Consider the following 25,837-nt stretch of genomic DNA (forward strand, 5'->3'; position numbering starts at 1 on the left):
AGAGATTAAACCCTCACAACACATAGAAGGGACTGGAGACCGGCCCAAACACCTCAAACACCTGGAGGAGGAGAGATTAAACCCTCACAACACATAGAAGGGACTGGAGACCGGCCCAAACACCTCAAACACCTGGAGGAGGAGAGATTAAACCCTCACAACACATAGAAGGGACTGGAGACCGGCCCAAAAAACACCTGGAGGAGGAGAGATTAAACCCTCACAACACATAGAAGGGACTGGAGACCGGCCCCAAACACCTGGAGGAGGAGAGATTAAACCTCACAACACATAGAAGGGACTGGAGACCGGCCCAAACACCTGGAGGAGGAGAGATTAAACCCTCACAACACATAGAAGGGACTGGAGACCGGCCCAAACACCTCAAAGACCTGGAGGAGGAGAGATTAAACCTCACAACACATAGAAGGGACTGGAGACCGACCCAAACACCTGGAGGAGGAGAGATTAAACCCTCACAACACATAGAAGGGACTGGAGACCGACCCAAACACCTGGAGGAGGAGAGATTAAACCCTCACAACACATAGAAGGGTCTGGAGACCGGCCCAAACACCTCAAACACCTGGAGGAGGAGAGAGATTAAACCCTCACAACACATAGAAGGGACTGGAGACCGGCCCAAACACCTGGAGGAGGAGAGATTAAACCCTCACAACACATAGAAGGGACTGGAGACCGGCCCAAACACCTGGAGGAGGAGAGATTAAACCCTCACAACACATAGAAGGGACTGGAGACCGCCCAAACACCTCAAACACCTGGAGGAGGAGAGATTAAACCCTCACAACACATAGAAGGGACTGGAGACCGGCCCAAACACCTGGAGGAGGAGAGATTAAACCTCACAACACATAGAAGGGTCTGGAGACCGACCCAAACACCTGGAGGAGGAGAGATTAAACCCTCACAACACATAGAAGGGACTGGAGACCGGCCCAAACACCTCAAACACCTGGAGGAGGAGAGATTAAACCTCACAACACATAGAAGGGACTGGAGACCGACCCAAACACCTGGAGGAGGAGAGATTAAACCCTCACAACACATAGAAGGGACTGGAGACCGGCCCAAACACCTGGAGGAGGAGAGATTAAACCTCACAACACATAGAAGGGACTGGAGACCGGCCCAAACACCTGGAGGAGGAGAGATTAAACCTCACAACACATAGAAGGGACTGGAGACCGGCCCAAACACCTGGAGGAGGAGAGATTAAACCCTCACAACACATAGAAGGGACTGGAGACCGACCCAAACACCTGGAGGAGGAGAGATTAAACCTCACAACACATAGAAGGGACTGGAGACCGACCCAAAACTCAAACACCTGGAGGAGGAGAGATTAAACCCTCACAACACATAGAAGGGACTGGAGACCGGCCCAAACACCTGGAGGAGGAGAGAGATTAAACCCTCACAACACATAGAAGGGACTGGAGACCGGCCCAAACACCTGGAGGAGGAGAGAGATTAAACCCTCACAACACATAGAAGGGACTGGAGACCGGCCCAAACACCTGGAGGAGGAGGGATTAAACCCTCACAACACATAGAAGGGACTGGAGACCGGCCCAAACACCTGGAGGAGGAGGGATTAAACCTCACAGAGATAGATAGAGAGGTTAAAGAACCTCCAGTACTGTGAAGACTCCTCCCCCAGACTCTAAGCCCCTCCTACCTTGCCCACGGCCAGCCTATCAGAGTTGAAGATGACGCTGTCGTCCTTCAGAGGGGGCGTGTCCTTAAATGACTGTATGATCACTGTTGAGGAAACACAACAGACACCAAGAGGGGGTTCAGAGGGTAATGTGAAGGACAGGGTGTGATGTGAAGGACAGGGTGTAATGTGAAGGACAGGGTGTAATGTGAAGGACAGGGTGTAATGTGAAGGACAGGGTGTAATGTGAAGGACAGGGTGTAATGTGAAGGACAGGGTGTAATGTGAAGGACAGGGTGTAATGTGAAGGACAGGGTGTAATGTGAAGGACAGGGTGTAATGTGAAGGACAGGGTGTGATGTGAAGGACAGGGTGTAATGTGAAGGACAGGGTGTAATGTGAAGGACAGGGTGTAATGTGAAGGACAGGGTGTAATGTGAAGGACAGGGTGTAATGTGAAGGACAGGGTGTAATGTGAAGGGCAGGGTGTAATGTGAAGGACAGGGTGTAATGTGAAGAACAGGGTGTAATGTGAAGGACAGGGTGTGATGTGAAGGGCAGGGTGTAATGTGAAGGACAGGGTGTAATGTGAAGGACAGGGTGTAATGTGAAGGGCAGGGTGTAATGTGAAGGACAGGGTGTAATGTGAAGGACAGGGTGTAATGTGAAGGACAGGGTGTAATGTGAAGGACAGGGTGTAATGTGAAGGACAGGGTGTAATGTGAAGGACAGGGTGTAATGTGAAGGACAGGGTGTAATGTGAAGGACAGGGTGTGATGTGAAGGGCAGGGTGTAATGTGAAGGGCAGGGTGTAATGTGAAGGACAGGGTGTAATGTGAAGGACAGGGTGTAATGTGAAGGACAGGGTGTAATGTGAAGGGCAGGGTGTGATGTGAAGGACAGGGTGTAATGTGAAGGACAGGGTGTAATGTGAAGGACAGGGTGTAATGTGAAGGGCAGGGTGTAATGTGAAGGACAGGGTGTAATGTGAAGGACAGGGTGTAATGTGAAGGACAGGGTGTAATGTGAAGGACAGGGTGTAATGTGAAGGACAGGGTGTAATGTGAAGGACAGGGTGTAATGTGAAGGACAGGGTGTGATGTGAAGGACAGGGTGTGATGTGAAGGACAGGGTGTAATGTGAAGGGCAGGGTGTGATGTGAAGGGCAGGGTGTAATGTGAAGGACAGGGTGTAGGTCAGGGGACTGGTGGACCAGACTGGTGGACCAGATCCAGCCAATGATGTAGATCAACCCTGGATCACTGATTCTATGTATTGACCAATGAGAGGCTTTGAAGCCACCGGTCGGCCATGTTGGCTCTCCCCAGTAGGAGCTGGATTACTGATTCTATGTATTGACCATTGAGAGGCTTTGAAGCCACCGGTCGGCCATGTTGGCTCTCCCCAGTAGGAGCTGGATTACTGATTCTATGTATTGGCCAATGAGAGGCTTTGAAGCCACCGGTCGGCCATGTTGGCTCTCCCCAGTAGGAGCTGGATTACTGATTCTATATATTGACCATGAGAGGCTTTGAAGCCACCGGTCGGCCATGTTGGCTCTCCCCAGTAGGAGCTGGATTACTGATTCTATGTATTGACCATGAGAGGCTTTGAAGCCACCGGTCGGCCATGTTGGCTCTCCCCAGTAGGAGCTGGATTACTGATTCTATGTATTGACCATTGAGAGGCTTTGAAGCCACCGGTCGGCCATGTTGGCTCTCCCCAGTAGGAGCTGGATTACTGATTCTATGTATTGGCCAATGAGAGGCTTTGAAGCCACCGGTCGGCCATGTTGGCTCTCCCCAGTAGGAGATGTCCCCATAGGAATGAATGGAATTCTACAGTATTTCTGTCCTTGAAACATTTAATTGAAACTGCATGTATTTAAGTACCTTGATGTTCTAGCGGGGACAGTAAATTTAGAATATATACATAGCTCACATAATATAATTTAAAAGTAAACATTAACGCTGTAATATGTTACAAATAACTCCAGTTTTTGTACCACTAATTGATTTTGACAAAACAAATCGGTCCCCCCAAAAAATCCAACCCAGCTATTGGATGGTACTGGTCCTAGGGGGAGGGACTAACCCAGCTATTGGATGGTACTGGTCCTAGGGGGAGGGACTAACCCAGCTATTGGATGGTACTGGTCCTAGGGGGAGGGACTAACCCAGCTATTGGATGGTACTGGTCCTAGGGGGAGGGACTAACCCAGCTATTGGATGGTACTGGTCCTAGGGGGAGGGACTAACCCAGCTATTGGATGGTACTGGTCCTAGGGGGAGGGACTAACCCAGCTATTGGATGGTACTGGTCCTAGGGGGAGGGACTAACCCAGCTATTGGATGGTACTGGTCCTAGGGGGAGGGACTAACCCAGCTGCTGGATGATGCTGGTGACTGATCCTAGGGGAGGGACTAACCCAGCTATTGGATGGTACTGGTCCTAGGGGAGGGACTAACCCAGCTATTGGATGGTGACTGGTCCTAGGGGGAGGGACTAACCCAGCTGTTGGATGATGCTGGTGACTGATCCTAGGGGGAGGGACTAACCCAGCTATTGGATGGTACTGGTCCTAGGGGGAGGGACTAACCCAGCTATTGGATGGTGACTGATCCTAGGGGAGGGACTAACCCAGCTGCTGGATGTGCTGGTGACTGGTCCTAGGGGGAGGGACTAACCCAGCTATTGGATGGTACTGGTCCTAGGGGGAGGGACTAACCCAGCTATTGGATGGTGACTGATCCTAGGGGGAGGGACTAACCCAGCTGCTGGATGATGCTGGTGACTGATCCTAGGGGGAGTATCTCCGCCTCCTCTGGTAGAACAACCGTCAACTCCTCGACAGCAGGCAACTCCTACACACACACACAAATTTAGAGAGAGGCCAGGGGTTAGAGAGAGGTCAGGGAGAGGTCAGGGGTTAGAGAGAGGTCAGGGGTTAGAGAGAGGTCAGGGGTTAGGTCAGGGGTTAGAGAGAGGTCAGGGGTTAGGCAGAGAGGTCAGGGGTTAGAGAGGTCAGGGTTTAGAGAGGTCAGAGGTTAGAGAGGTCAGGGGTTAAAGGTCAGAGAGGTCAGGGGTACCTCAGGCAGGGTCTCGTCCAGGGTTTTGATGGAACAGGGTTTCCTCGTCCGACTGAAGCCTTCATCGTCATCATCTTCGTCATCTGCCTGACCTAACACAACAGCCAGAGTCACACCGGAGGAAGAGGAGTCTGAATCACTGTCTGAGGAGGAGCTGCTGCCGTCCCGCTGGTCCCGGACACCGTCCTGTAACGTCAGCAGTACCTGGGGAGATCCTGGGGGGTCCTGGAGGAGGTCCTGGGGGTGGTCCTGGGGGGTCCAGGGAGACGTCCTGGGGGGTCCAGGGAGACGTCCTGGGGGTGGTCCTGGGAGGGGTCCTGGGGGTGGTCCTGGGAGGGGTCCTGGGGGTGGTCCTGAGAGGGGTCCTGGTGGAGGTTCTGAGAGGGGTCCTGGGAGACGTCCTGGGGGGTCCAGGGGGGTCCTGGAGGAGGTTAGTGTGTGTGGTTCCGTCTCCCAGCTCGGAGCTCGAGACAGAGTCGAGATTCTCCGTAACCTCCATCTCCTCTGCTCCTCCCGTTAACTCTCCCGGTAAACGGCTGTCTGAGGTCACGGAGGTCAGCCCCCGAGGTTCTGTCTCAGCTGTGCATCCGTCCTCCCGGTGCTCGGTGCTGGTACCGTTGTTAAGTTCCAGTTCCTCTCCGTGTGTCTCTGCTGAGCTCTGAAGAACCTCCGGTACCACGACCGTCTCCTCTGGTTGGACCTCCATCCCGTTACTGGGTAGAGACGATCACACCTGGGGACAAAGACACCACAACTACAATCAGCTGGGTAGAGACGATCACACCTGGGGACAAAGACACCACAACTACAATCAGCTGGGTAGAGACTATCACACCTGGATACCACAACTACAATCAGCTGGGTAGAGACTATCACACCTGGATACCACAACTACAATCAGCTGGGTAGAGACTATCACACCTGGATACCACAACTACAATCAGCTGGATACCACAACTACAATCAGCTGGGTAGAGACTATCACACCTGGATACCACAACTACAATCAGCTGGGTAGAGACGATCACACCTGGATACCACAACTACAATCAGCTGGGTAGAGACTATCACACCTGGGGACAACGATACCACAACTACAATCAGCTGGGTAATAGTCACTAGGAAGCACACAGAACGGAAGCTAACAGACGCAAACGGAACAAACCCTCCCGCAGGGCTGTATAGCCCAGGTACAGTGAGGGGAAAAGGTATTTGATCCCTGCTGATTTTGTATGTTTGCCCACTGACAAAGAAATGATCAGTCTATAATTTTAATGGTAGGTTTATTTGAACAGTGAGAGACAGAATAACAACAACAAAAAATCCAGAAAAACGCATGTCAAAAATGTTATAAAATGATTTGCATTTTAATGAGGGAAATAAGTATTTGACCCCCTCTGCAAAACATGACTTAGTACTTGGAGTTACACATTTTTACCTTGGTCAACTACCCTGCCCCATTGGTTACTTTCAGGTATTAGCTAACTTTAGAACTAGCTGGATAGCTAGTCTACCAGCCATATCTATGAAAAAATACATTTTACAATCAGAGTTCATAACACTAGAGTTAAATTCGTAGCTAGCTAACGTTAGCTAGTCCACTGGTTAATAAAACAGTTATGTAGCTTGGTTGCTAACGTTAGCTAGTCCACTAGTTAATAAAACAGTTTTGTAGCTTGGTTGCTAGGCATTCTCAGCACCAGACAACGTTACTGTTAGTCGGCGTTTTAAATGATCTTTGGTATTGTATCGCCAATTCTGTATTATACCGATGACATTATTACAATGTTGTGCATCATATTACAAAGGTGTAGATGAAGATGGACTTACGTTAAGAGTAGTTAAGGCTGTAAATCTGTTCTCGGTCTGCTCTCTGCTACTCTCAGTAACGTTACTCCGCTGTTCGCAACACGTTTTGATTCGGAAACAACGTGGTCTTGTTGTCTTCCGGGTTGTGGAACCTTCTTTCCGCCGCCGGATGAAATGACGGACAGTGTTGTGCGACGGACCAGCAACATCCGCCGGAGTTGTCAATACAGAACACGTGTGTTCAACCGATGATTAAACTTCTCACATACAACTAAAACATGGTAAAATTACACTTATTTAACATCGTTAACATGTATCTATATATGTATAAATATATTTAGCTAAACCTAGATTTATATAACGTTATAGCGCTCTTAGAATCTAGTGAATGTATACTGCACAACAATATAAACGCAACCATTTCAACGATTTATGAGTTAAAGTTAATATAAGGAAATCAGTCAATTGAAATAAATAAATTAGGCCATAATTTATGGATTTCAAGTGACTTTCACAAGCACCACGTCTAGGACTTGCCTAGTTAAATAAAAAAAAATGGTCCTAAGGCTTCTTATTAACAGCTTCTACCCCCCCCAAGCCATAAGACTGCTGAACAGCTAATCAAATGGATACCCGGACTATTTGCATTGAATACTCATTTATTTACGCTGCTGCTGCTCTCAGCTGTTCATTATCTATGCATAGTCACTTTACCCCTACCTACATATTACCTCGACTAGCCTGTACCCCCGCAGATAGCCTCATTATTGTTATAGGTTTTTTTTTTTTACTTTAGTTTATTTATTAAATATTTTACTTAAGCTTTTAAGTAAGTATTTCACATGACTGGGCAGGGACGCAGCGATGGGTGGGCCTGGGAGGGCTCCAACCACTGGGGAGCCAGGCTCAGCCAATCAGAATGAGTTTTTCCCCACAAAAGGGCTTTATTACAGACAGAAATACTCCTCAGTTTCATCAGCTGTCCAGGTGGCTGCTCTCAGACGATCCCATAGGCGAAGAAGCCGGATGTGGAGGTCCTGGGCTGGTGTTGTCTGTGGTTATGAGGCCAGTTGGACGTACTGCCAAATTCTCTAAAATGACGTTGGAGGCGGCTTATAGTAGAGAAATTAACATTAAATTCTCAAGGAAACAGCCCTGGAGGAAATTTCTGCAGTCAGCATGTCAATTGCACGCTCCCTCAAAACATCAGACATCTGTGACCTTGTGTTGTGTGACAAAACTTCACATTTTAGAGTGGCCTTTTATTGTCCCCCAGCACAAGGTGCACCTGTGTAATGATCATGCCGTTTAATCATCTTCATGATATGCCAACAGCTATCAGCTGGATGGATTATTTTGGCAGAGGAGAAAGGCTCACTGGGAAATACGCTTTCTGTGCGTATGGACATTTCTATTTCAGTTATTGAAACATGGAACCAACACTTTACATGTTGGGTTTATATTTTAGTTCAGTGTGGAATAATGAAAGACAGTGCTCTAACAGTCGTGTGTGTGTGTGTGTGTGTGTGTGTGTGTGTGTGTGTGTGTGTGTGTAGCCGAAGGCGGGGAAAGGTAAACCATCTCAGAAGGAGAAGGTGTGTCATCCCTATAGCAGGAAAGCTGCTTACCTGGCCAGCCAGGAGATACGTCTGGGAAAGAAGGAGAGGTAAGGAGGGAGGGAGATGGTTTGTGTTTTGAACAGAGAGAATCCTGTATATTGTTTTATATTTATAAAGTTAAGTGTGTATCTCTGCCTCCACAGACAAAAGAGTGAGAAGGCCACTCGTCTCAACAGCATTGGTGAGTCTGACAGTCTGTTACTGTACTATTATTGTTACTGTACTACTGTTACTGAACATCTGCTGTCTCAGCCACTGCCTGTCACCAAGGGAGTTCCCCAAGGCTAGATCCTAGGCCCCACGCTCTTCTCAATTTACATCAACAACAACAGCTCAAGCAGTAGGAAGCTCTCTCATCCATTTACATGCATATTTTTTTTTATTTCACCTTTATTTAACATGGCAAGTCAGTTAAGAATAAATTCTTATTTACAATGACGGCCTCCTGCTCAGACGGGGGCTCTCCACGATTGAGTCTTTGAATGAAGAGATGGAGATAAAACTGTCCGGTTTGAGTGTTTGTTGCAGCTCGTTCCAGTCGCTAGCTGCAGCGAACTGAAAAGAGGAGCGACCCAGGGATGTGTTCGCTTTGGGGACATTTAACAGAATGTGACTGGCAGAACGGGTGTTGTATGTGGAGGATGAGGGCTGCAGTAGATATCTCAGATAGGGGGGAGTGAACGGGTGTTGTATGTGGAGGATGAGGGCTGCAGTAGATATCTCAGATAGGGGGAGTGAACGGGTGTTGTATGTGGAGGATGAGGGCTGCAGTAGATATCTCAGATAGGGGGGAGTGAACGGGTGTTGTATGGGGAGGATGAGGGCTGCAGTAGATATCTCAGATAGGGGGAGTGAGGCCTAAGAGGGTTTTATAAATAAGCATCAACCAGTGGGTCTTGTGACGGGTAAACAGAGATGACCAGTTTACAGAGGAGTATAGAGTGCAGTGATGTGTCCTATAAGGAGCATTGGTGGCAAATCTGATGGCCGAATGGTAAAGAACATCTAGCCGCTCGAGAGCACCCTTACCTGCCGATCTATAAATTATGTCTCCGTAATCTAGCATGGGTAGGATGGTCATCTGAATCAGGGTTAGTTTGGCAGCTGGGGTGAAAGAGGAGCGATTACGATAGAGGAAACCAAGTCTAGATTTAACTTTAGCCTGCAGCTTTGATATGTGCTGAGAGAAGGACAGTGTACCGTCTAGCCATACTCCCAAGTACTTGTACGAGGTGACTACCTCGAGCTCTAAACCCCCAGAGGTAGTGATCACACCTGTAGGGAGAGGGACGTTCTTCTACCCAAACCACATCACCTTTGTTCTGAACACCTCCAAAACAAAGGTCATGGGCAGAGAAAGCTTGTTGGACACCAATAAAGCTTTGTTGTAGAGCGTTTAACACAAAATCTCTTCATTCAAAACCTCAAACATGGACACACTTACTGACGGTTGTGGCTGCTTTGCGTGATGTATTGTTGGCTCTACCTTCTTCCTTTTGCACTGTTGTCTGGGCCCGATAATGTCTGAATCATATTTTGTGTTGCTACCTTGTTATTGTCATGTTGTTGTGTTGTCATGTTGTGTTGTTGTCATGTTGTGCTGCTACCTTGTTGTTGTTGTGTTGCTACCATGTTGTCATGTTGTTGTCATGTTGTGTTGCTACCATGTTGTTGTCATGTTGTGTTGCTACCATGTTGTTGTCATGTTGTGTTGTTGTCATGTTGTGTTTCTACCTTGTTGTTGTCATGTTGTGTTGCTACCTTGTTGTTGTCATGTTGTGTTGCTACCATGTTGTTGTCATGTTGTGTTGCTACCATGTTGTGTTTCTACCATGTTGTTGTCATGTTGTGTTTCTACCATGTTGTTGTCATGTTGTGTTGCTACCATGTTGTGTTTCTACCATGTTGTTGTCATGTTGTGTTGCTACCATGTTGTGTTTCTACCATGTTGTTGTCATGTTGTGTTTCTACCATGTTGTGTTTCTACCATGTTGTTGTCATGTTGTGTTTCTACCATGTTGTTGTCATGTTGTGCTGCTACCCTGTTGTTTGTTTAGTTAATTTAGTGGTAGTAAGAAAAGACAGGTAGGGTGTACCCCGTCTTACCCTGTATTGGTTAGTACAGCGGTAGGGTGTACCCCGTCTTACCCTGTATTGTGTGTGTTGGTTAGTACAGCGGTAGGCTGTACCCCGTCTTACCCTGTATTGTGTGTGTTGGTTAGTACAGCGGTAGGGTGTACCCCGTCTTACCCTGTATTGTGTGTGTTGGTTAGTACAGCGGTAGGGTGTACCCCGTCTTACCCTGTATTGTGTGTGTTGGTTAGTACAGCGGTAGGCTGTACCCCCTCTTACCCTGTATTGTGTGTGTGTGTGTGTGTGTGTGTGTGTGTGTGTGTGTGTAGGTGATAAGCTGCAGTGGTTTCAGAGCCAGCTGGACTCTGAGAAGACAGAGTTCACCAAACAGGACGCCTGTCGCATCATAGAGAGGTCAGGACTCTCCTTCATTTCCACAAACTGTTGCTTTCTCAATGTCTTTACCAGGTCTAAAACCCAACAATGTAGTAATCAATATCAATGTCTTTACCAGGTCTGAACCCAACAATGTAGTAATCAATATCAATGTCTTTACCAGGTCTAAACCCAACAATGTAGTAATCAATATCAATGTCTTTACCAGGTCTAAAACCCAACAATGTAGTAATCAATGTCTTTACCAGGTCTGAACCCAACAATGTAGTAATCAATGTCTTTACCAGGTCTGAACCCCACAATGTAGTAATCAATGTCTTTACCAGGTCTGAACCCAACAATGTAGTAATCAATATCAATGTCTTTACCAGGTCTGAACCCAACAATGTAGTAATCAATGTCTTTACCAGGTCTGAACCCCACAATGTAGTAATCAATATCAATGTCTTTACCAGGTCTGAACCCAACAATGTAGTAATCAATGTCTTTACCAGGTCTAAACCCAACAATGTAGTAATCAATATCAATGTCTTTACCAGGTCTGAACCCAACAATGTAGTAATCAATGTCTTTACCAGGTCTAAACCCAACAATGTAGTAATCAATATCAATGTCTTTACCAGGTCTGAACCCAACAATGTAGTAATCAATGTCTTTACCAGGTCTAAACCCAACAATGTAGTAATCAATGTCTTTACCAGGTCTGAACCCAACAATGTAGTAATCAATGTCTTTACCAGGTCTGAACCCCACAATGTAGTAATCAATATCAATGTCTTTACCAGGTCTGAACCCAACAATGTAGTAATCAATGTCTTTACCAGGTCTAAACCCAACAATGTAGTAATCAATGTCTTTACCAGGTCTGAACCCAACAATGTAGTAATCAATGTCTTTACCAGGTCTAAAACCCAACAATGTAGTAAAATCAATGTCTTTACCAGGTCTAGAACCCAACAATGTAGTAAATATCAATGTCTTTACCAGGTCTGAACCCAACAATGTAGTAATCAATGTCTTTACCAGGTCTAAACCCAACAATGTAGTAATCAATGTCTTTACCAGGTCTGAACCCAACAATGTAGTAATCAATATCAATGTCTTTACCAGGTCTGAACCCAACAATGTAGTAATCAATATCAATGTCTTTACCAGGTCTGAACCCAACAATGTAGTAATCAATATCAATGTCTTTACCAGGTCTAAACCCAACAATGTAGTAATCAATGTCTTTACCAGGTCTGAACCCAACAATGTAGTAATCAATGTCTTTACCAGGTCTAAAACCCAACAATGTAGTAATCAATGTCTTTACCAGGTCTAAAACCCAACAATGTAGTAATCAATGTCTTTACCAGGTCTGAACCCCACAATGTAGTAATCAATGTCTTTACCAGGTCTGAACCCAACAATGTAGTAATCAATGTCTTTACCAGGTCTGAACCCCACAATGTAGTAATCAATATCAATGTCTTTACCAGGTCTGAACCCAACAATGTAGTAATCAATATCAATATCTTTACCAGGTCTGACCCCAACAATGTAGTAATCAATATCAATGTCTTTACCAGGTCTAAACCCAACAATGTAGTAATCAATATCAATGTCTTTACCAGGTCTGAACCCCACAATGTAGTAATCAATATCAATGTCTTTACCAGGTCTGAACCCAACAATGTAGTAATCAATATCAATGTCTTTACCAGGTCTAGAACCCAACAATGTAGTAATCAATGTCTTTACCAGGTCTGAACCCAACAATGTAGTAATCAATATCAATGTCTTTACCAGGTCTGAACCCAACAATGTAGTAATCAATGTCTTTACCAGGTCTGAACCCCACAATGTAGTAATCAATATCAATGTCTTTACCAGGTCTGAACCCAACAATGTAGTAATCAATATCTTACTATTAGTGGATTAGCTTTTCTAAATCATTTTTGGACAGAAAATGTCAGATTTTTGCAATTTTCCCAGGTCCTTCACAGGGTCCAGAGTAACGCCCAGGTACTTCACAGGGTCCAGAGTAACGCCCAGGTCCTTCACAGGGTCCAGAGTAACGCCCAGGTCCTTCACAGGGTCCAGAGTAACGCCCAGGTCCTTCACAGGGTCCAGAGTAACGCCCAGGTCCTTCACAGGGTCCAGAGTAACGCCCAGGTCCTTCACAGTTTCATTTGAGACGACTGTACAGCCATCCAGATGAATTGTCAGATCAAACAGCAGGTCTCTTTGTTTCTTGGGACCTCGAACTAGCGTCTCTGTTTTGTCCGAGTTTAAAAGTAAAACATTTGCAGCCATCCACTTCCTTATGTCTGAAACACAGGCTTCCAGAGAAGGCAATTTTGGTGCTTCGCCATGTTTCATCGAAATGTACAGCTGCGTGTCGTCCGCATAGCAGTGAATGTTGACATTGTGTTTCCCAATGACATAGGTCGACATGGTGGGGAGGCGTGTCCTAGACCCACTGTGGACGTTTTTTTTGGGGGGGGGCAAATATAATCTTTCATTGCTCCGATTGGCCAAGGAGCCTTGTGACATGTTGGGGGGCGTGGCATAGGCCTATTTTAGACGTTGGAAGGGCCTAAAGCCAACCCTATATATGCTGATATGGGCTCCATACTCGGGTATGATGTTGGGGGTGCCTCGTGGAGCCACCTACTGAAGGTACAGGTGTCTAGGGGCAAGCCTTGTGATATACACGGTCAGATTGGCTTGAGACTCGCATATGCATCTCCCCTCATCAACATAGACACGTTAAAGATATGAAATCCCCTTCTAAGGTCACTGGACTGAAAATGGATCCAAAATGGATCCAAACCCCTTATTTATATTACATTTGGAAGCCCTCTAAAAAGGGTTTAAAAAGCTCAGAAACACCTGGTTTCAACAATCCTCAAACACCTGGTTTCAACAATCCTCAAACACCTGGTTTCAACAATCCTCAAACACCTGGTTTCAACAATCCTCAAACACCTGGTTTCAACAATCCTCAAACACCTGGTTTCAACAATCCTCAAACACCTGGTTTCAACAATCCTCAAACACCTGGTTTCAACAATCCTCAAACACCTGGTTTCAACAAACCTCAAACACCTGGTTTCAACACCTGGTTTCAACATCCTCAAACACCTGGTTTCAACAATCCTCAAACACCTGGTTTCAACAATCCTCAAACACCTGGTTTCAACACCTGGTTTCAACAAACCTCAAACACCTGGTTTCAACACCTGGTTTCAACAAACCTCAAACACCTGGTTTCAACACCTGGTTTCAACAAACCTCAAACACCTGGTTTCAACATGTATTTCTTCACAACTCAGACAGTGGGCGATAGGCTTATACACATCAAGACTGTTGTGTGAACTGAAATACAGGGAAGAGTTGATGAGCATATTGCATTGTTGTGGGGTGAAAGACTAGTCCCTTCAGACCCCCTGAGGTAAAAATCAAGTCTCAGTTTGACTCCCACCTCTTTGAAAGACTAGTCTGCTCTGTTTCAGCTGTGGTGGGACTAGAGCAAAGCAGTAGGCTAGGTACTGCTCTGTTTCAGCTGTGGTGGGACTAGAACAAAGCAGTAGGCTAGGTACTGCTCTGTTTCAGCTGTGGTGGGACTAGAACAAAGCAGTAGGCTAGGTACTGCTCTGTTTCAGCTGTGGTGGGACTAGAGCAAAACAGTAGGCTAGGTACTGCTCTGTTTCAGCTGTGGTGGGACTAGAACAAAGCAGTAGGCTAGGTACTGCTCTGTTTCAGCTGTGGTGGGACTAGAGCAAAGCAGTAGGCTAGGTACTGCTCTGTTCCAGCTGTGGTGGGACTAGAGCAAAGCAGTAGGCTAGGTACTGCTCTGTTCCAGCTGTGGTGGGACTAGAGCAAAGCAGTAGGCTAGGTACTGCTCTGTTCCAGCTGTGGTGGGACTAGAGCAAAGCAGTAGGCTAGGTACTGCTCTGTTCCAGCTGTGGTGGGACTAGAGCAAAGCAGTAGGCTAGGTACTGCTCTGTTCCAGCTGTGGTGGGACTAGAGCAAAGCAGTAGGCTAGGTACTGCTCTGTTCCAGCTGTGGTGGGACTAGAGCAAAGCAGTAGGCTAGGTACTGCTCTGTTCCAGCTGTGGTGGGACTAGAGCAAAGCAGTAGGCTAGGTACTGCTCTGTTTCAGCTGTCGTGGGCAGCCTAGCTGCTTGGAGAAGGAGGTGCTTCCTGTTCCAGCTGTTGTGGGCAGCCTAGCTGCTTGGAGAAGGAGGTGCTTCCTGTTCCAGCTGTCGTGGGCAGCCTAGCTGCTTGGAGAAGGAGGTGCTTCCTGTTTCAGCTGTCGTGGGCAGCCTAGCTGCTTGGAGAAGGAGGTGCTTCCTGTTTCAGCTGTCGTGGGCAGCCTAGCTGCTTGGAGAAGGAGGTGCTTCCTGTACCCTTGAGGGACATGCAGACAGGAACTTTTAAAATGTATGGATCTTTTTTTTTTGTACATGTGATTGGTGGATTCAAATAAAGTATTTAAAATGTGTGTGTGTGTGTGTGTGTGTGTGTGTGTGTGTAGGTACCTGCAGAGGTTTGACGGGGAGTTGGACCAGATAGAGCTGGTGAACGGGATCAAAGGTCGTCAGGGTCGTCTCCATGGCAGCAGGGAGAACGTCATCAAACAGACTGTAGAGAGAGAGACCGCTCTGTACCATGGCAACGGCTTCGGTCAGTCTCAGTCTCTCACACACACACACACACACACACACACACACACACAGAACCCTGACGTTGTGTTCCTCTTCTCTCCTCAGAGATTCCAGACATCATCAACTCTAAACATCTCAAGACCTTCAGGTGAGACGACCAATGACAACCCACCTCTGGCTAGAGCAGGAATCTGATTGGTCTGTGTCAGTAGAGCTGTGATCTGATTGGTTGTTGTCAGTAGAGTTGTGATGATTCATGAAAAACAGCTCTTACATTTCTCTCTGAAACGTTCTCTCACCTGATTGGTTGATTCTGTGTGGTTCGTTCCTTGTTCCTTGTCAATCATTGGCTCATTGGCGAAATTAGCATTCAGACAATATCTTTAATTAAATCATCCAAAAACCTTTATTAATGCAATTGCAGGCATGTTTCCAGAGTAAGTTCTGCAAAATAGAAAAGGGTTTGAGTTTTATTATGCCTACATCATTACCTTCTACCCATGAGACCAAGCCCATGCCTACAGTCATATATCTTAGTGGCGTCACTGCCTACATCATTACCTTCTACCCATGAGACCAAGCCCATGCCTACAGTCGTATATCTTAGTGACGTCACTGCCTACATCATTACCTTCTACCCATGAGACCAAGCCCATGCCTACAGTCATATATCTTAGTGGCGTCACTGCCTACATCATTACCTTCTACCCATGAGACCAAGCCCATGCCTACAGTCATATCTTAGTGGCGTCACTGCCTACATCATTACCTTCTACCCATGAGACCAAGCCCATGCCTACAGTCATATATCTTAGTGGCGTCACTGCCTACATCATTACCTTCTACCCATGAGACCAAGCCCATGCCTACAGTCATATATCTTAGTGGCGTCACTGCCTACATCATTACCTTCTACCCATGAGACCAAGCCCATGCCTACAGTCGTATATCTTAGTGACGTCACTGCCTACATCATTACCTTCTACCCATGAGACCAAGCCCATGCCTACAGTCGTATATCTTAGTGGCGTCACTGCCTACATCATTACCTTCTACCCATGAGACCAAGCCCATGCCTACAGTCGTATATCTTAGTGGCGTCACTGCCTACATCATTACCTTCTACCCATGAGACCAAGCCCATGCCTACAGTCGTATATCTTAGTGGCGTCACTGCCTACATCATTACCTTCTACCCATGAGACCAAGCCCATGCCTACAGTCGTATATCTTAGTGGCGTCACTGCCTACATCATTACCTTCTACCCATGAGACCAAGCCCATGCCTACAGTCATATATCTTAGTGGCGTCACTGCCTACATCATTACCTTCTACCCATGAGACCAAGCCCATGCCTACAGTCGTATATCTTAGTGGCGTCACTGCCTACATCATTACCTTCTACCCATGAGACCAAGCCCATGCATACAGTCGTATATCTTAGTGACGTCACTGCCTACATCATTACCTTCTACCCATGAGACCAAGCCCATGCCTACAGTCGTATATCTTAGTGACGTCACTGCCTACATCATTACCTTCTACCCATGAGACCAAGCCCATGCCTACAGTCGTATATCTTAGTGGCGTCACTGCCTACATCATTACCTTCTACCCATGAGACCAAGCCCATGCCTACAGTCGTATATCTTAGTGGCGTCACTGCCTACATCATTACCTTCTACCCATGAGACCAAGCCCATGCCTACAGTCGTATATCTTAGTGGCGTCACTGCCTACATCATTACCTTCTACCCATGAGACCAAGCCCATGCCTACAGTCGTATATCTTAGTGGCGTCACTGCCTACATCATTACCTTCTACCCATGAGACCAAGCCCATGCCTACAGTCATATATCTTAGTGGCGTCACTGCCTACATCATTACCTTCTACCCATGAGACCAAGCCCATGCCTACAGTCATATATCTTAGTGGCGTCACTGCCTACATCATTACCTTCTACCCATGAGACCAAGCCCATGCATACAGTCATATATCTTAGTGGCGTCACTGCCTACATCATTACCTTCTACCCATGAGACCAAGCCCATGCCTACAGTCATATATCTTAGTGACGTCACTGCCTACATCATTACCTTCTACCCATGAGACCAAGCCCATGCCTACAGTCGTATATCTTAGTGGCGTCACTGCCTACATCATTACCTTCTACCCATGAGACCAAGCCCATGCCTACAGTCATATATCTTAGTGGCGTCACTGCCTACATCATTACCTTCTACCCATGAGACCAAGCCCATGCAGCCACTCAGCTTATACAAACAAGAGTTTCAGTGTTATCTAAAGGCTCAGCAGTAAATGTCCCCAGGCTGATTTATAGTGTCTGACTAGTCTCTTATCTCTGACACTCCCCTGCAGAGTTCTGTCACACATTTCTCAGACCGTTTTCTTTATAAGAGGCAGAGAGACTAGAAGAAAACTGTGGAACAATATTAAACCTTTAAAATGACTATATATATTGTTAATCTGTAGTCCAGGACCCTATATATGTAAGGAGGTAGGGGTCTTATAACCCCTTCTATTAATACAACACAATCAATTATTCTAATACATCAACCATTTGGTACAGCCCCCATCATGACCCGAAGGTGAACCCGGCAATTCCGTTGTTCTGAGCTGTGATTGGATGATTCCATGGTTCTGATTGGATGATTCCAGGGTTCTGATCTGTGATTGGATGATTCTATGGTTCTGATCTGTGATTGGTTGGTTTCAGGGAGTGGAGCGGAGATCTAAAGAAGCTTCCCAACATCAAGATGAGGAAGTTCTCTTCCCGAGGGATGGACAGAACAGGAGGAGAGGAAGAGGAGACCGCCGGAGGAGAGGAAGAGGAGGGGATCGCCGCAGGAGAGGAGGAGGAGGAGGGGATCACCGGAGGGGAGGAGGAGACTGCCGGAGGAGAGGAAGAGGCCTTGATGGAGGACTCAGATTCAGACGCCCAGGAAGATGCCCCATAATGCTTTGCGTGTTAAAACTCTGGGGATGTCAGCCATCTTACCTGACTGGGGTTAAGCCAACCTGTTTTTGTGTGTGTGTGTGTCCCAATACAGACATCTAATAAACCTAAAGGCCGAGAGCGATACTGTTGTTCTGTTTTATTGAAGAGGCGTCTCCCTCTTTAAACATAGAATTGGAGCGTGTGTGTTGCTGTGTTCAAGACAACTTGGAAACTCTTTATAGAAAGATGAGATCAGAGCTTCCCGGCAGGTAACAGAATCAACCAATAGGAAGTAACAGAATCAACCAATAGGAAGCATCAGAATCAACCAATAGGAGGTATCAGAATCAACCAATAGGAAGTATCAGAATCAACCAATAGGAGGTATCAGAATCAACCAATAGGAAGCTCTACGCAAAAAAATATAAGCACATCTTTACTCTGAGGTTCTGAGTTGTCTTGATCATGTCTTGTTTCTGTCAGTCAGTCAGAGTGAGTGTAAAGGTCATATCCAGCCAGTCAGAGTGAGTGTAAAGGTCGTATCCAGTCAGTCAGAGTGAGTGTAAAGGTCGTATCCAGCCAGTCAGAGTGAGTGTAAAGGTTGTATCCAGCCAGTCAGAGTGAGTGTAAAGGTCGTATCCAGTCAGTCAGAGTGAGTGTAAAGGTTGTATCCAGCCAGTCAGAGTGAGTGTAAAGGTTGTGTCCAGTCAGTGTAAAGGTCGTATCCAGCCAGTCAGAGTGAGTGTAAAGGTTGTATCCAGCCAGTCAGAGTGAGTGTAAAGGTTGTGTCCAGTCAGTGTAAAGGTCGTATCCAGCCAGTCAGAGTGAGTGTAAATGTCGTATCTAGTCAGAGTGAGTGTAAAGGTCGTATCCAGTCAGTCAGAGTGAGTGTAAAGGTCGTATCCAGCCAGTCAGAGTGAGTGTAAAGGTTGTGTCCAGCCAGTCAGAGTGAGTGTAAAGGTCGTATCCAGTCAGAGTGAGTGAGTGTAAAGGTCGTGTCCAGTCAGTCAGAGTGAGTGTAAAGGTCGTATCCAGTCAGTCAGAGTGAGTGTAAAGGTCGTGTCCAGTCAGAGTGAGTGTAAAGGTTGTATCCAGTCAGAGTGAGTGAGTGTAAAGGTCGTGTCCAGTCAGAGTGAGTGAGTGTAAAGGTTGTATCCAGTCAGTCAGAGTGAGTGTAAAGGTTGTATCCAGTCAGTCAGAGTGAGTGTAAAGGTCGTATCCAGTCAGTCAGAGTGAGTGTAAAGGTCGTATCCAGTCAGTCAGAGTGAGTGTCAAGGTCGTGTCCAGTCAGTCAGAGTGAGTGTAAAGGTCGTATCCAGTCAGTCAGAGTGAGTGTAAAGGTCGTATCCAGTCAGTCAGAGTGAGTGTAAAGGTCGTATCCAGTCAGTCAGAGTGAGTGTAAAGGTCGTATCCAGTCAGTCAGAGTGAGTGTAAAGGTCGTGTCCAGTCAGTCAGAGTGAGTGTAAAGGTTGTATCCAGTCAGTCAGAGTGAGTGTAAAGGTCGTGTCCAGTCAGAGTGAGTGAGTGTAAAGGTTGTATCCAGTCAGAGTGAGTGAGTGTAAAGGTCGTGTCCAGTCAGTCAGAGTGAGTGTAAAGGTTGTATCCAGTCAGTCAGAGTGAGTGTAAAGGTTGTATCCAGTCAGTCAGAGTGAGTGTAAAGGTCGTATCCAGTCAGTCAGAGTGAGTGTAAAGGTCGTGTCCAGTCAGTCAGAGTGAGTGTAAAGGTCGTATCCAGTCAGTCAGAGTGAGTGTAAAGGTTGTATCCAGTCAGAGTGAGTGTAAAGGTCGTATCCAGTCAGTCAGAGTGAGTGTAAAGGTCGTATCCAGTCAGTCAGAGTGAGTGTAAAGGTTGTATCCAGCCAGTCAGAGTGAGTGTAAAGGTTGTATCCAGTCAGTCAGAGTGAGTGTAAAGGTTGTATCCAGTCAGTCAGAGTGAGTGTAAAGGTCGTATCCAGTCAGTCAGAGTGAGTGTAAAGGTTGTATCCAGCCAGTCAGAGTGAGTGTAAAGGTTGTATCCAGTCAGTCAGAGTGAGTGTAAAGGTTGTATCCAGTCAGTCAGAGTGAGTGTAAAGGTTGTATCCAGTCAGTCAGAGTGAGTGTAAAGGTCGTATCCAGTCAGTCAGAGTGAGTGTAAAGGTTGTATCCAGCCAGTCAGAGTGAGTGTAAAGGTTGTATCCAGTCAGTCAGAGTGAGTGTAAAGGTTGTATCCAGTCAGTCAGAGTGAGTGTAAAGGTTGTATCCAGCCAGTCAGAGTGAGTGTAAAGGTCGTATCCAGCCAGTCAGAGTGAGTGTAAAGGTTGTATCCAGCCAGTCAGAGTGAGTGTAAAGGTCGTATCCAGCCAGTCAGAGTGAGTGTAAAGGTTGTATCCAGGGCCTTCTGAAAGTATTCAGACCCCTTCTCTTTTTCCACATTTTGTTACGTTACAGCCTTATTCTAAAATGTATAAAATAATCTACACTCAAAGCTGTGGAGATGGGAGAACCTTCCAGAAGGACAACCGTCTCTGCAGCACTCCACTAATCAGGCCTTTATGGTAGAGTGGCCAGACGGAAGCCACTCCTCAGTAAAAGGCACATGACAGCCCGCTTGGAGTTTACCAAAAGGCACCTAAAGACTCTCAGACCATGAGAAACAAGATTCTCTGGTCTGATGAAACCAAGATTGAACTCTTTGGTCTGAATGCCAAGTGTCACGTCTGGAGGAAACCTGGCACCATCCCTACGGTGAAGCATGGTGGTGGCAGCCTCATGCTGTGGGGATGTTTTTCAGGGGCAGGGACTGGAGACTAGTCAGGATCGAGGGAACGATGAACGGAGACAAGTATAGAGAGATCCTTGATGAAAACCTGCTCCAGAGCGCTCAGGACCTCAGACTGGGGCGAAGGTTCACCTTCCAACAGGACAACGACCCTAAGCACACAGCCAAGACAACGCAGGAGTGGCTTCTCTGAATGTCCTTGAGTGGTCCAGCCAGAGCCCGGACTTGAACCCGATCGAACATCTCTGGAGAGACCTGAAAATAGCTGTGCAGCGACGCTCCCCATCCAACCTGACAGAGCTTGAGAGGATCTGCAGAGAAGAAATGGGAGGAACTCCCCAAATACAGGTGTACCAAGCTTGTAGCGTCATACCCAAGAAGACTCGAGGCTGTAGTCGCTGCCCAAGGTCCTTCAACAAATTACTGAGTGAAGGGTCTGAATACTTATGGAAATTACAACCTGTGTTTGCTTTGTCATTATGGGGTATTGTGTGTAGATTGAGGTGGGAAAAGTTAAGTGGTCTGAATACTTTCCCAACGCACTGTATGAACGCAACATATAAGGGAATCAGTCGATTGAAATAAATGAATTAGGCCCTAATCTATGGATTTCACATGACTGGGAATACAGATATGCATCTGTTGCTCACAAATACCTTAAAAAAAGGTAGAGGTGTGGATCAGAAAACCAGTCAGTATCTGGTGTGACCACCATTTGCCTCATGCAGCGCGATACATCTCCTTCGCATAGAGTTGATCAGGCTGTGGATTGTTGTACGAAGTTGCTGGATATTGGCGGGAACTGGAACACGCTGTCGTACACGTCGATCCAGAGCATCCCAAACATGCTCAATGGGTGACATGTCTGGTGAGTATGCAGGCCATGGAAGAACTGGGGACATTTTCAGCTTCCAGGAATTGTGTCCAGATCCTTGTGACATGGGGCCGTGTATTATCATGCTGAACCATGAGGTGATGAATGGCACGACAACGGGCCTCAGGATCTCATCACGGTATCTCTGTGCATTCAAATTGCCATCGATAAAATGCAATTGTATTCGTTGTCCGTAGCTTATGCCTGCCCATACCATAACCCCACCTCCACCATGGGGCCCATACCATAACCCCACCTCCACCATGGGGCCCAATACCATATAACCCCACCTCCACCATGGGGCCCATACCATAACCCCACCTCCACCATGGGGCCCATACCATATAACCCCACCTCCACCATGGGGCCCATACCATAACCCCACCTCCACCATGGGGCCCATACCATAACCCCACCTCCACCATGGGGCCCATACCATAACCCCACCTCCACCATGGGGCCCATACCATAACCCCACCTCCACCATGGGGCCCATACCATAACCCCACCTCCACCATGGGGCCCATACCATAACCCCACCTCCACCATGGGGCCCATACCATAACCCCACCTCCACCATGGGGCCCATACCCTATAACCCCACCTCCACCATGGGGCCCATACCATATAACCCCACCTCCACCATGGGGCCCATACCATATAACCCCACCTCCACCATGGGGCCCATACCATAACCCCACCTCCACCATGGGGCCCATACCATAACCCCACCTCCACCATGGGGCCCATACCATATAACCCCACCTCCACCATGGGGCCCATACCATAACCCCACCTCCACCATGGGGCCAATACCATAACCCCACCTCCACCATGGGGCCCATACCATAACCCCACCTCCACCATGGGGCCCATGTACATAGTCTGAGGTAGTGAGGCCGGTTGGAAGTACTGCCAAATTCTCTAAAACAACGTTGGAGGTGGCTTATGGTAGAGAAATGAACATGCAATTATTTGGCAACAGCTCTGGTGGACATCTGTGACCTTGTGTTGTGTGACAAAACTGCACGTTTTAGAGTGGCCTTTTATTGTCCCCCAGCACAAGGTGCACCTGTGTAAGGATCATGCTGTTTTAATCAGCTTCTTGATATGCCACAGCTATCAGCTGGATGGATTATCTTGGCAAAGGAGAAATCCTCACTAACTGTTAACGGAATTTTATATCTTAATGATAATAATTAGCAATCAATAAGCCTTGACTAATCCCCAGGGTTTGTAAGACACAGGGTTTAATAATAATTAGGCAAAGACTCAGCTTTCTGCAAAAGGTTAATTCGGCTTTATTCATGAGAACGTTCTGAGGTCCAAATAACAAAGACATTTATTTTATAGTTCCCTCCCTGCTAACGCACATACAAACTTCACAAACACGAGATATATGAAACACTCCTCGGATTTCTCACAAACCAGCGTTGTCCGTGTTCTCTCTCCCCCTCCCCTCCCCCGAGATTAGAGAAACCTTGAAACAGATGCCTACTGTTCTCTTAGGCCCACTAAAACACACACACACATTTTGTCCCGGGCCTCTACTAGACCTTATGGGACTAACCGTTCAGTACATTAATTATTCATTATCCATGTTACATAACTACTAATTAATAATGGATTATTGATTCATTTACTTTTATGAGATAATTCTCTTATCACTAACAGGGATGTAAACAAATTAGTGCACAACATTTTAGAGAAATAAGCTTTTTGTGCGAATAGAACATTTCTGGGATTTTTTATTTCAGCTCATGAAACATGGGACCAACGCTTTACATGTTGCGATTTATATTTTAGTTCAGTGTAGAATAGAATCTTTTTGGTTGTAATGATGACTTCTAGAGACAGACAGGCAGGCAGACAGACAGGCAGACAAGCAGGCAGACAGACAGACAGACAGGCAGACAGACAGACAGACAGACAGACAGACAGACAGACAGACAGACAGACAGACAGACAGACAGACAGACAGAAGACAGACAGACAGACAGACAGACAGACAGACAGACAGAGACTCAGACAGACAGACAGACAGACAGACAGACAGACAGACAGACAGACAGACAGACAGACAGACAGACAGACAGAGTTGTATCCTGTCCAGCAGAGTAAATACTAACATAAACACATCTAGGACTCTAACCCTCCTCCTGGAGAGCTGCAAGCTGTGCAGGGTTTTGTTCCAGCCACTCCTCAGGCTGTTTATATTTAATACTGAGAGAGTATAACAGACGCTCTGATTGGCTGATCTACGGCTGCTTCTATAACAGACGCTCTGATTGGCTGATCTACAGCTGCTTCTATAACAGACGCTCTGATTGGCTAATCTACAGCTGCTTCTATAACAGACGCTCTGCTTGGCTAATCTACAGCTGCTTCTATAACAGACGCTCTGATTGGCTAATCTACAGCTGCTTCTATAACAGCAGCTCTGATTGGCTAATCTACAGCTGCTTCTATAACAGCAGCTCTGATTGGCTAATCTACAGCTGCTTCTATAACAGACGCTCTGATTGGCTAATCTACAGCTGCTTCTATAACAGACGCTCTGCTTGGCTGATCTACAGCTGCTTCTATAACAGACGCTCTGATTGGCTAATCTACAGCTGCTTCTATAACAGACGCTCTGATTGGCTAATCTACAGCTGCTTCTATAACAGACGCTCTGCTTGGCTAATCTACAGCTGCTTCTATAACAGACGCTCTGATTGGCTAATCTACAGCTGCTTCTATAACAGCAGCTCTGATTGGCTAATCTACAGCTGCTTCTATAACAGCAGCTCTGATTGGCTAATCTACAGCTGCTTCTATAACAGACGCTCTGATTGGCTAATCTACAGCTGCTTCTATAACAGACGCTCTGCTTGGCTGATCTACAGCTGCTTCTATAACAGACGCTCTGATTGGCTAATCTACAGCTGCTTCTATAACAGACGCTCTGATTGGCTGATCTACAGCTGCTTCTATAACAGACGCTCTGCTTGGCTGATCTACAGCTGCTTCTATAACAGACGCTCTGCTTGGCTGATCTACAGCTGCTTCTATAACAGACGCTCTGCTTGGCTGATCTACAGCTGCTTCTATAACAGAAGCTCTGATTGGCTAATCTACAGCTGCTTCTATAACAGACGCTCTGCTTGGCTGATCTACAGCTGCTTCTATAACAGACGCTCTGCTTGGCTGATCTACAGCTGCTTCTATAACAGACGCTCTGATTGGCTAATCTACAGCTGCTTCTATAACAGACGCTCTGATTGGCTAATCTACAGCTGCTTCTATAACAGCAGCTCTGATTGGCTAATCTACAGCTGCTTCTGTAACAGACGCTCTGATTGGCTAATCTACAGCTGCTTCTGTAACAGACACTCTGATTGGCTAATCTACAGCTGCTTCTATAACAGACGCTCTGATTGGCTAATCTACAGCTGCTTCAATAACAGACGCTCTGATTGGCTGATCTACAGCTGCTTCTATAACAGACGCTCTGATTGGCTAATCTACAGCTGCTTCTATAACAGACGCTCTGATTGGCTACGTCACATTGTGACTCTTTGGTGTGCTGGGCTCTGATAGGCTATAGGGAGGGTTCATTACCAAGAGCTGTGTTTGTGTGTGTGTGTGTGTGTGTGTGTGTGTGTGTGTGTGTGTGTGTGTGTGTGTGCTAGACGGGGTTTTCCTCCGTGAGGTCGGAGTCCATCTGGATGACCTCGGGGGCGGGGCCTATCGGGACCTCCACGGCCTCAGGGTGATTCCCATTGGCCAGCGCGGCGTTGGTGGGCGGCGGCTTCTCGGGGCAGTTCTGCACAGTGATGATGCGATTGAAGGCTTTGAGTCGTCTCCATAGCAACCAGTAGACTTTACACTGGATGTACATGAACACCAGTCCGCCTGACATGCCGATCGCCACGATGA

The 25,837-nt window shown here is 46.8% G+C and overlaps 2 protein-coding genes and 1 long non-coding RNA gene across 5 annotated transcripts; 2 read left to right on the forward strand and 1 right to left on the reverse strand.

Moving 5' to 3' along the window:
- Nucleotides 1-866: 866 nt before the first annotated feature.
- LOC106590802 (H/ACA ribonucleoprotein complex non-core subunit NAF1) lies at nucleotides 867-6,753 on the reverse strand. The gene is made up of 7 exons (XM_045712400.1): nucleotides 6,601-6,753; nucleotides 5,039-5,503; nucleotides 4,771-4,995; nucleotides 4,452-4,545; nucleotides 1,703-1,785; nucleotides 938-976; nucleotides 867-905 (listed from the first exon to the last, which is right to left on the reverse strand). Exons 2-7 carry the CDS (start codon nucleotides 5,474-5,476, stop codon nucleotides 867-869), a joined length of 918 nt encoding a protein of 305 aa, XP_045568356.1. The 5' UTR covers nucleotides 5,477-5,503; nucleotides 6,601-6,753.
- On the forward strand, nucleotides 6,734-25,563 carry tma16 (translation machinery associated 16 homolog). 2 transcript variants are annotated; one of them, XR_006763560.1, is made up of 8 exons: nucleotides 6,734-6,860; nucleotides 8,136-8,245; nucleotides 8,342-8,379; nucleotides 10,601-10,685; nucleotides 15,193-15,341; nucleotides 15,428-15,470; nucleotides 18,063-18,385; nucleotides 25,533-25,563. XR_006763560.1 is itself a non-coding variant. In XM_045712403.1 (7 exons), exons 1-7 carry the CDS (start codon nucleotides 6,858-6,860, stop codon nucleotides 18,301-18,303), a joined length of 669 nt encoding a protein of 222 aa, XP_045568359.1. In that variant the 5' UTR covers nucleotides 6,734-6,857; the 3' UTR covers nucleotides 18,304-18,426. The 2 variants fall into 2 exon arrangements, 1 of the variants encoding a protein (XP_045568359.1); XM_045712403.1 differs by lacking the exon at nucleotides 25,533-25,563 and having other exon boundaries at nucleotides 18,063-18,426.
- On the forward strand, nucleotides 10,748-11,410 carry LOC123733080 (uncharacterized). 2 transcript variants are annotated; one of them, XR_006763561.1, is made up of 2 exons: nucleotides 10,748-10,785; nucleotides 10,916-11,410. It is a non-coding gene; the product is annotated as an uncharacterized lncRNA (long non-coding RNA). The 2 variants fall into 2 exon arrangements; XR_006763562.1 differs by having other exon boundaries at nucleotides 10,765-10,830.
- Nucleotides 25,564-25,837: the final 274 nt, after the last annotated feature.

The sequence above is a fragment of the Salmo salar genome, unplaced genomic scaffold, assembly GCF_905237065.1.
Source record: "Salmo salar unplaced genomic scaffold, Ssal_v3.1, whole genome shotgun sequence".
NCBI classification, from domain to species: domain Eukaryota; kingdom Metazoa; phylum Chordata; class Actinopteri; order Salmoniformes; family Salmonidae; genus Salmo; species Salmo salar.

Bases quoted from the DNA above. Each gene is read 5' to 3' on its own strand.
- tma16 (XM_045712403.1), top strand. The intron at 8,380-10,600 runs GTGAGTCTGACA...GTGTGTGTGTAG, and splicing joins CACTCGTCTCAACAGCATTG to GTGATAAGCTGCAGTGGTTT. The intron at 15,471-18,062 runs GTGAGACGACCA...GGTTGGTTTCAG, and splicing joins AAACATCTCAAGACCTTCAG to GGAGTGGAGCGGAGATCTAA.
- LOC106590802 (XM_045712400.1), bottom strand. From the start codon at position 5,476: ATGGAGGTCCAACCAGAGGAGACGGTCGTGGTACCGGAGGTTCTTCAG. The intron at 4,546-4,770 runs GTACCCCTGACC...GTGTGTGTGTAG, and splicing joins TGGACGAGACCCTGCCTGAG to GAGTTGCCTGCTGTCGAGGA. The intron at 1,786-4,451 runs GTTAGTCCCTCC...TTTCCTCAACAG, and splicing joins CAGCATCATCCAGCAGCTGG to TGATCATACAGTCATTTAAG.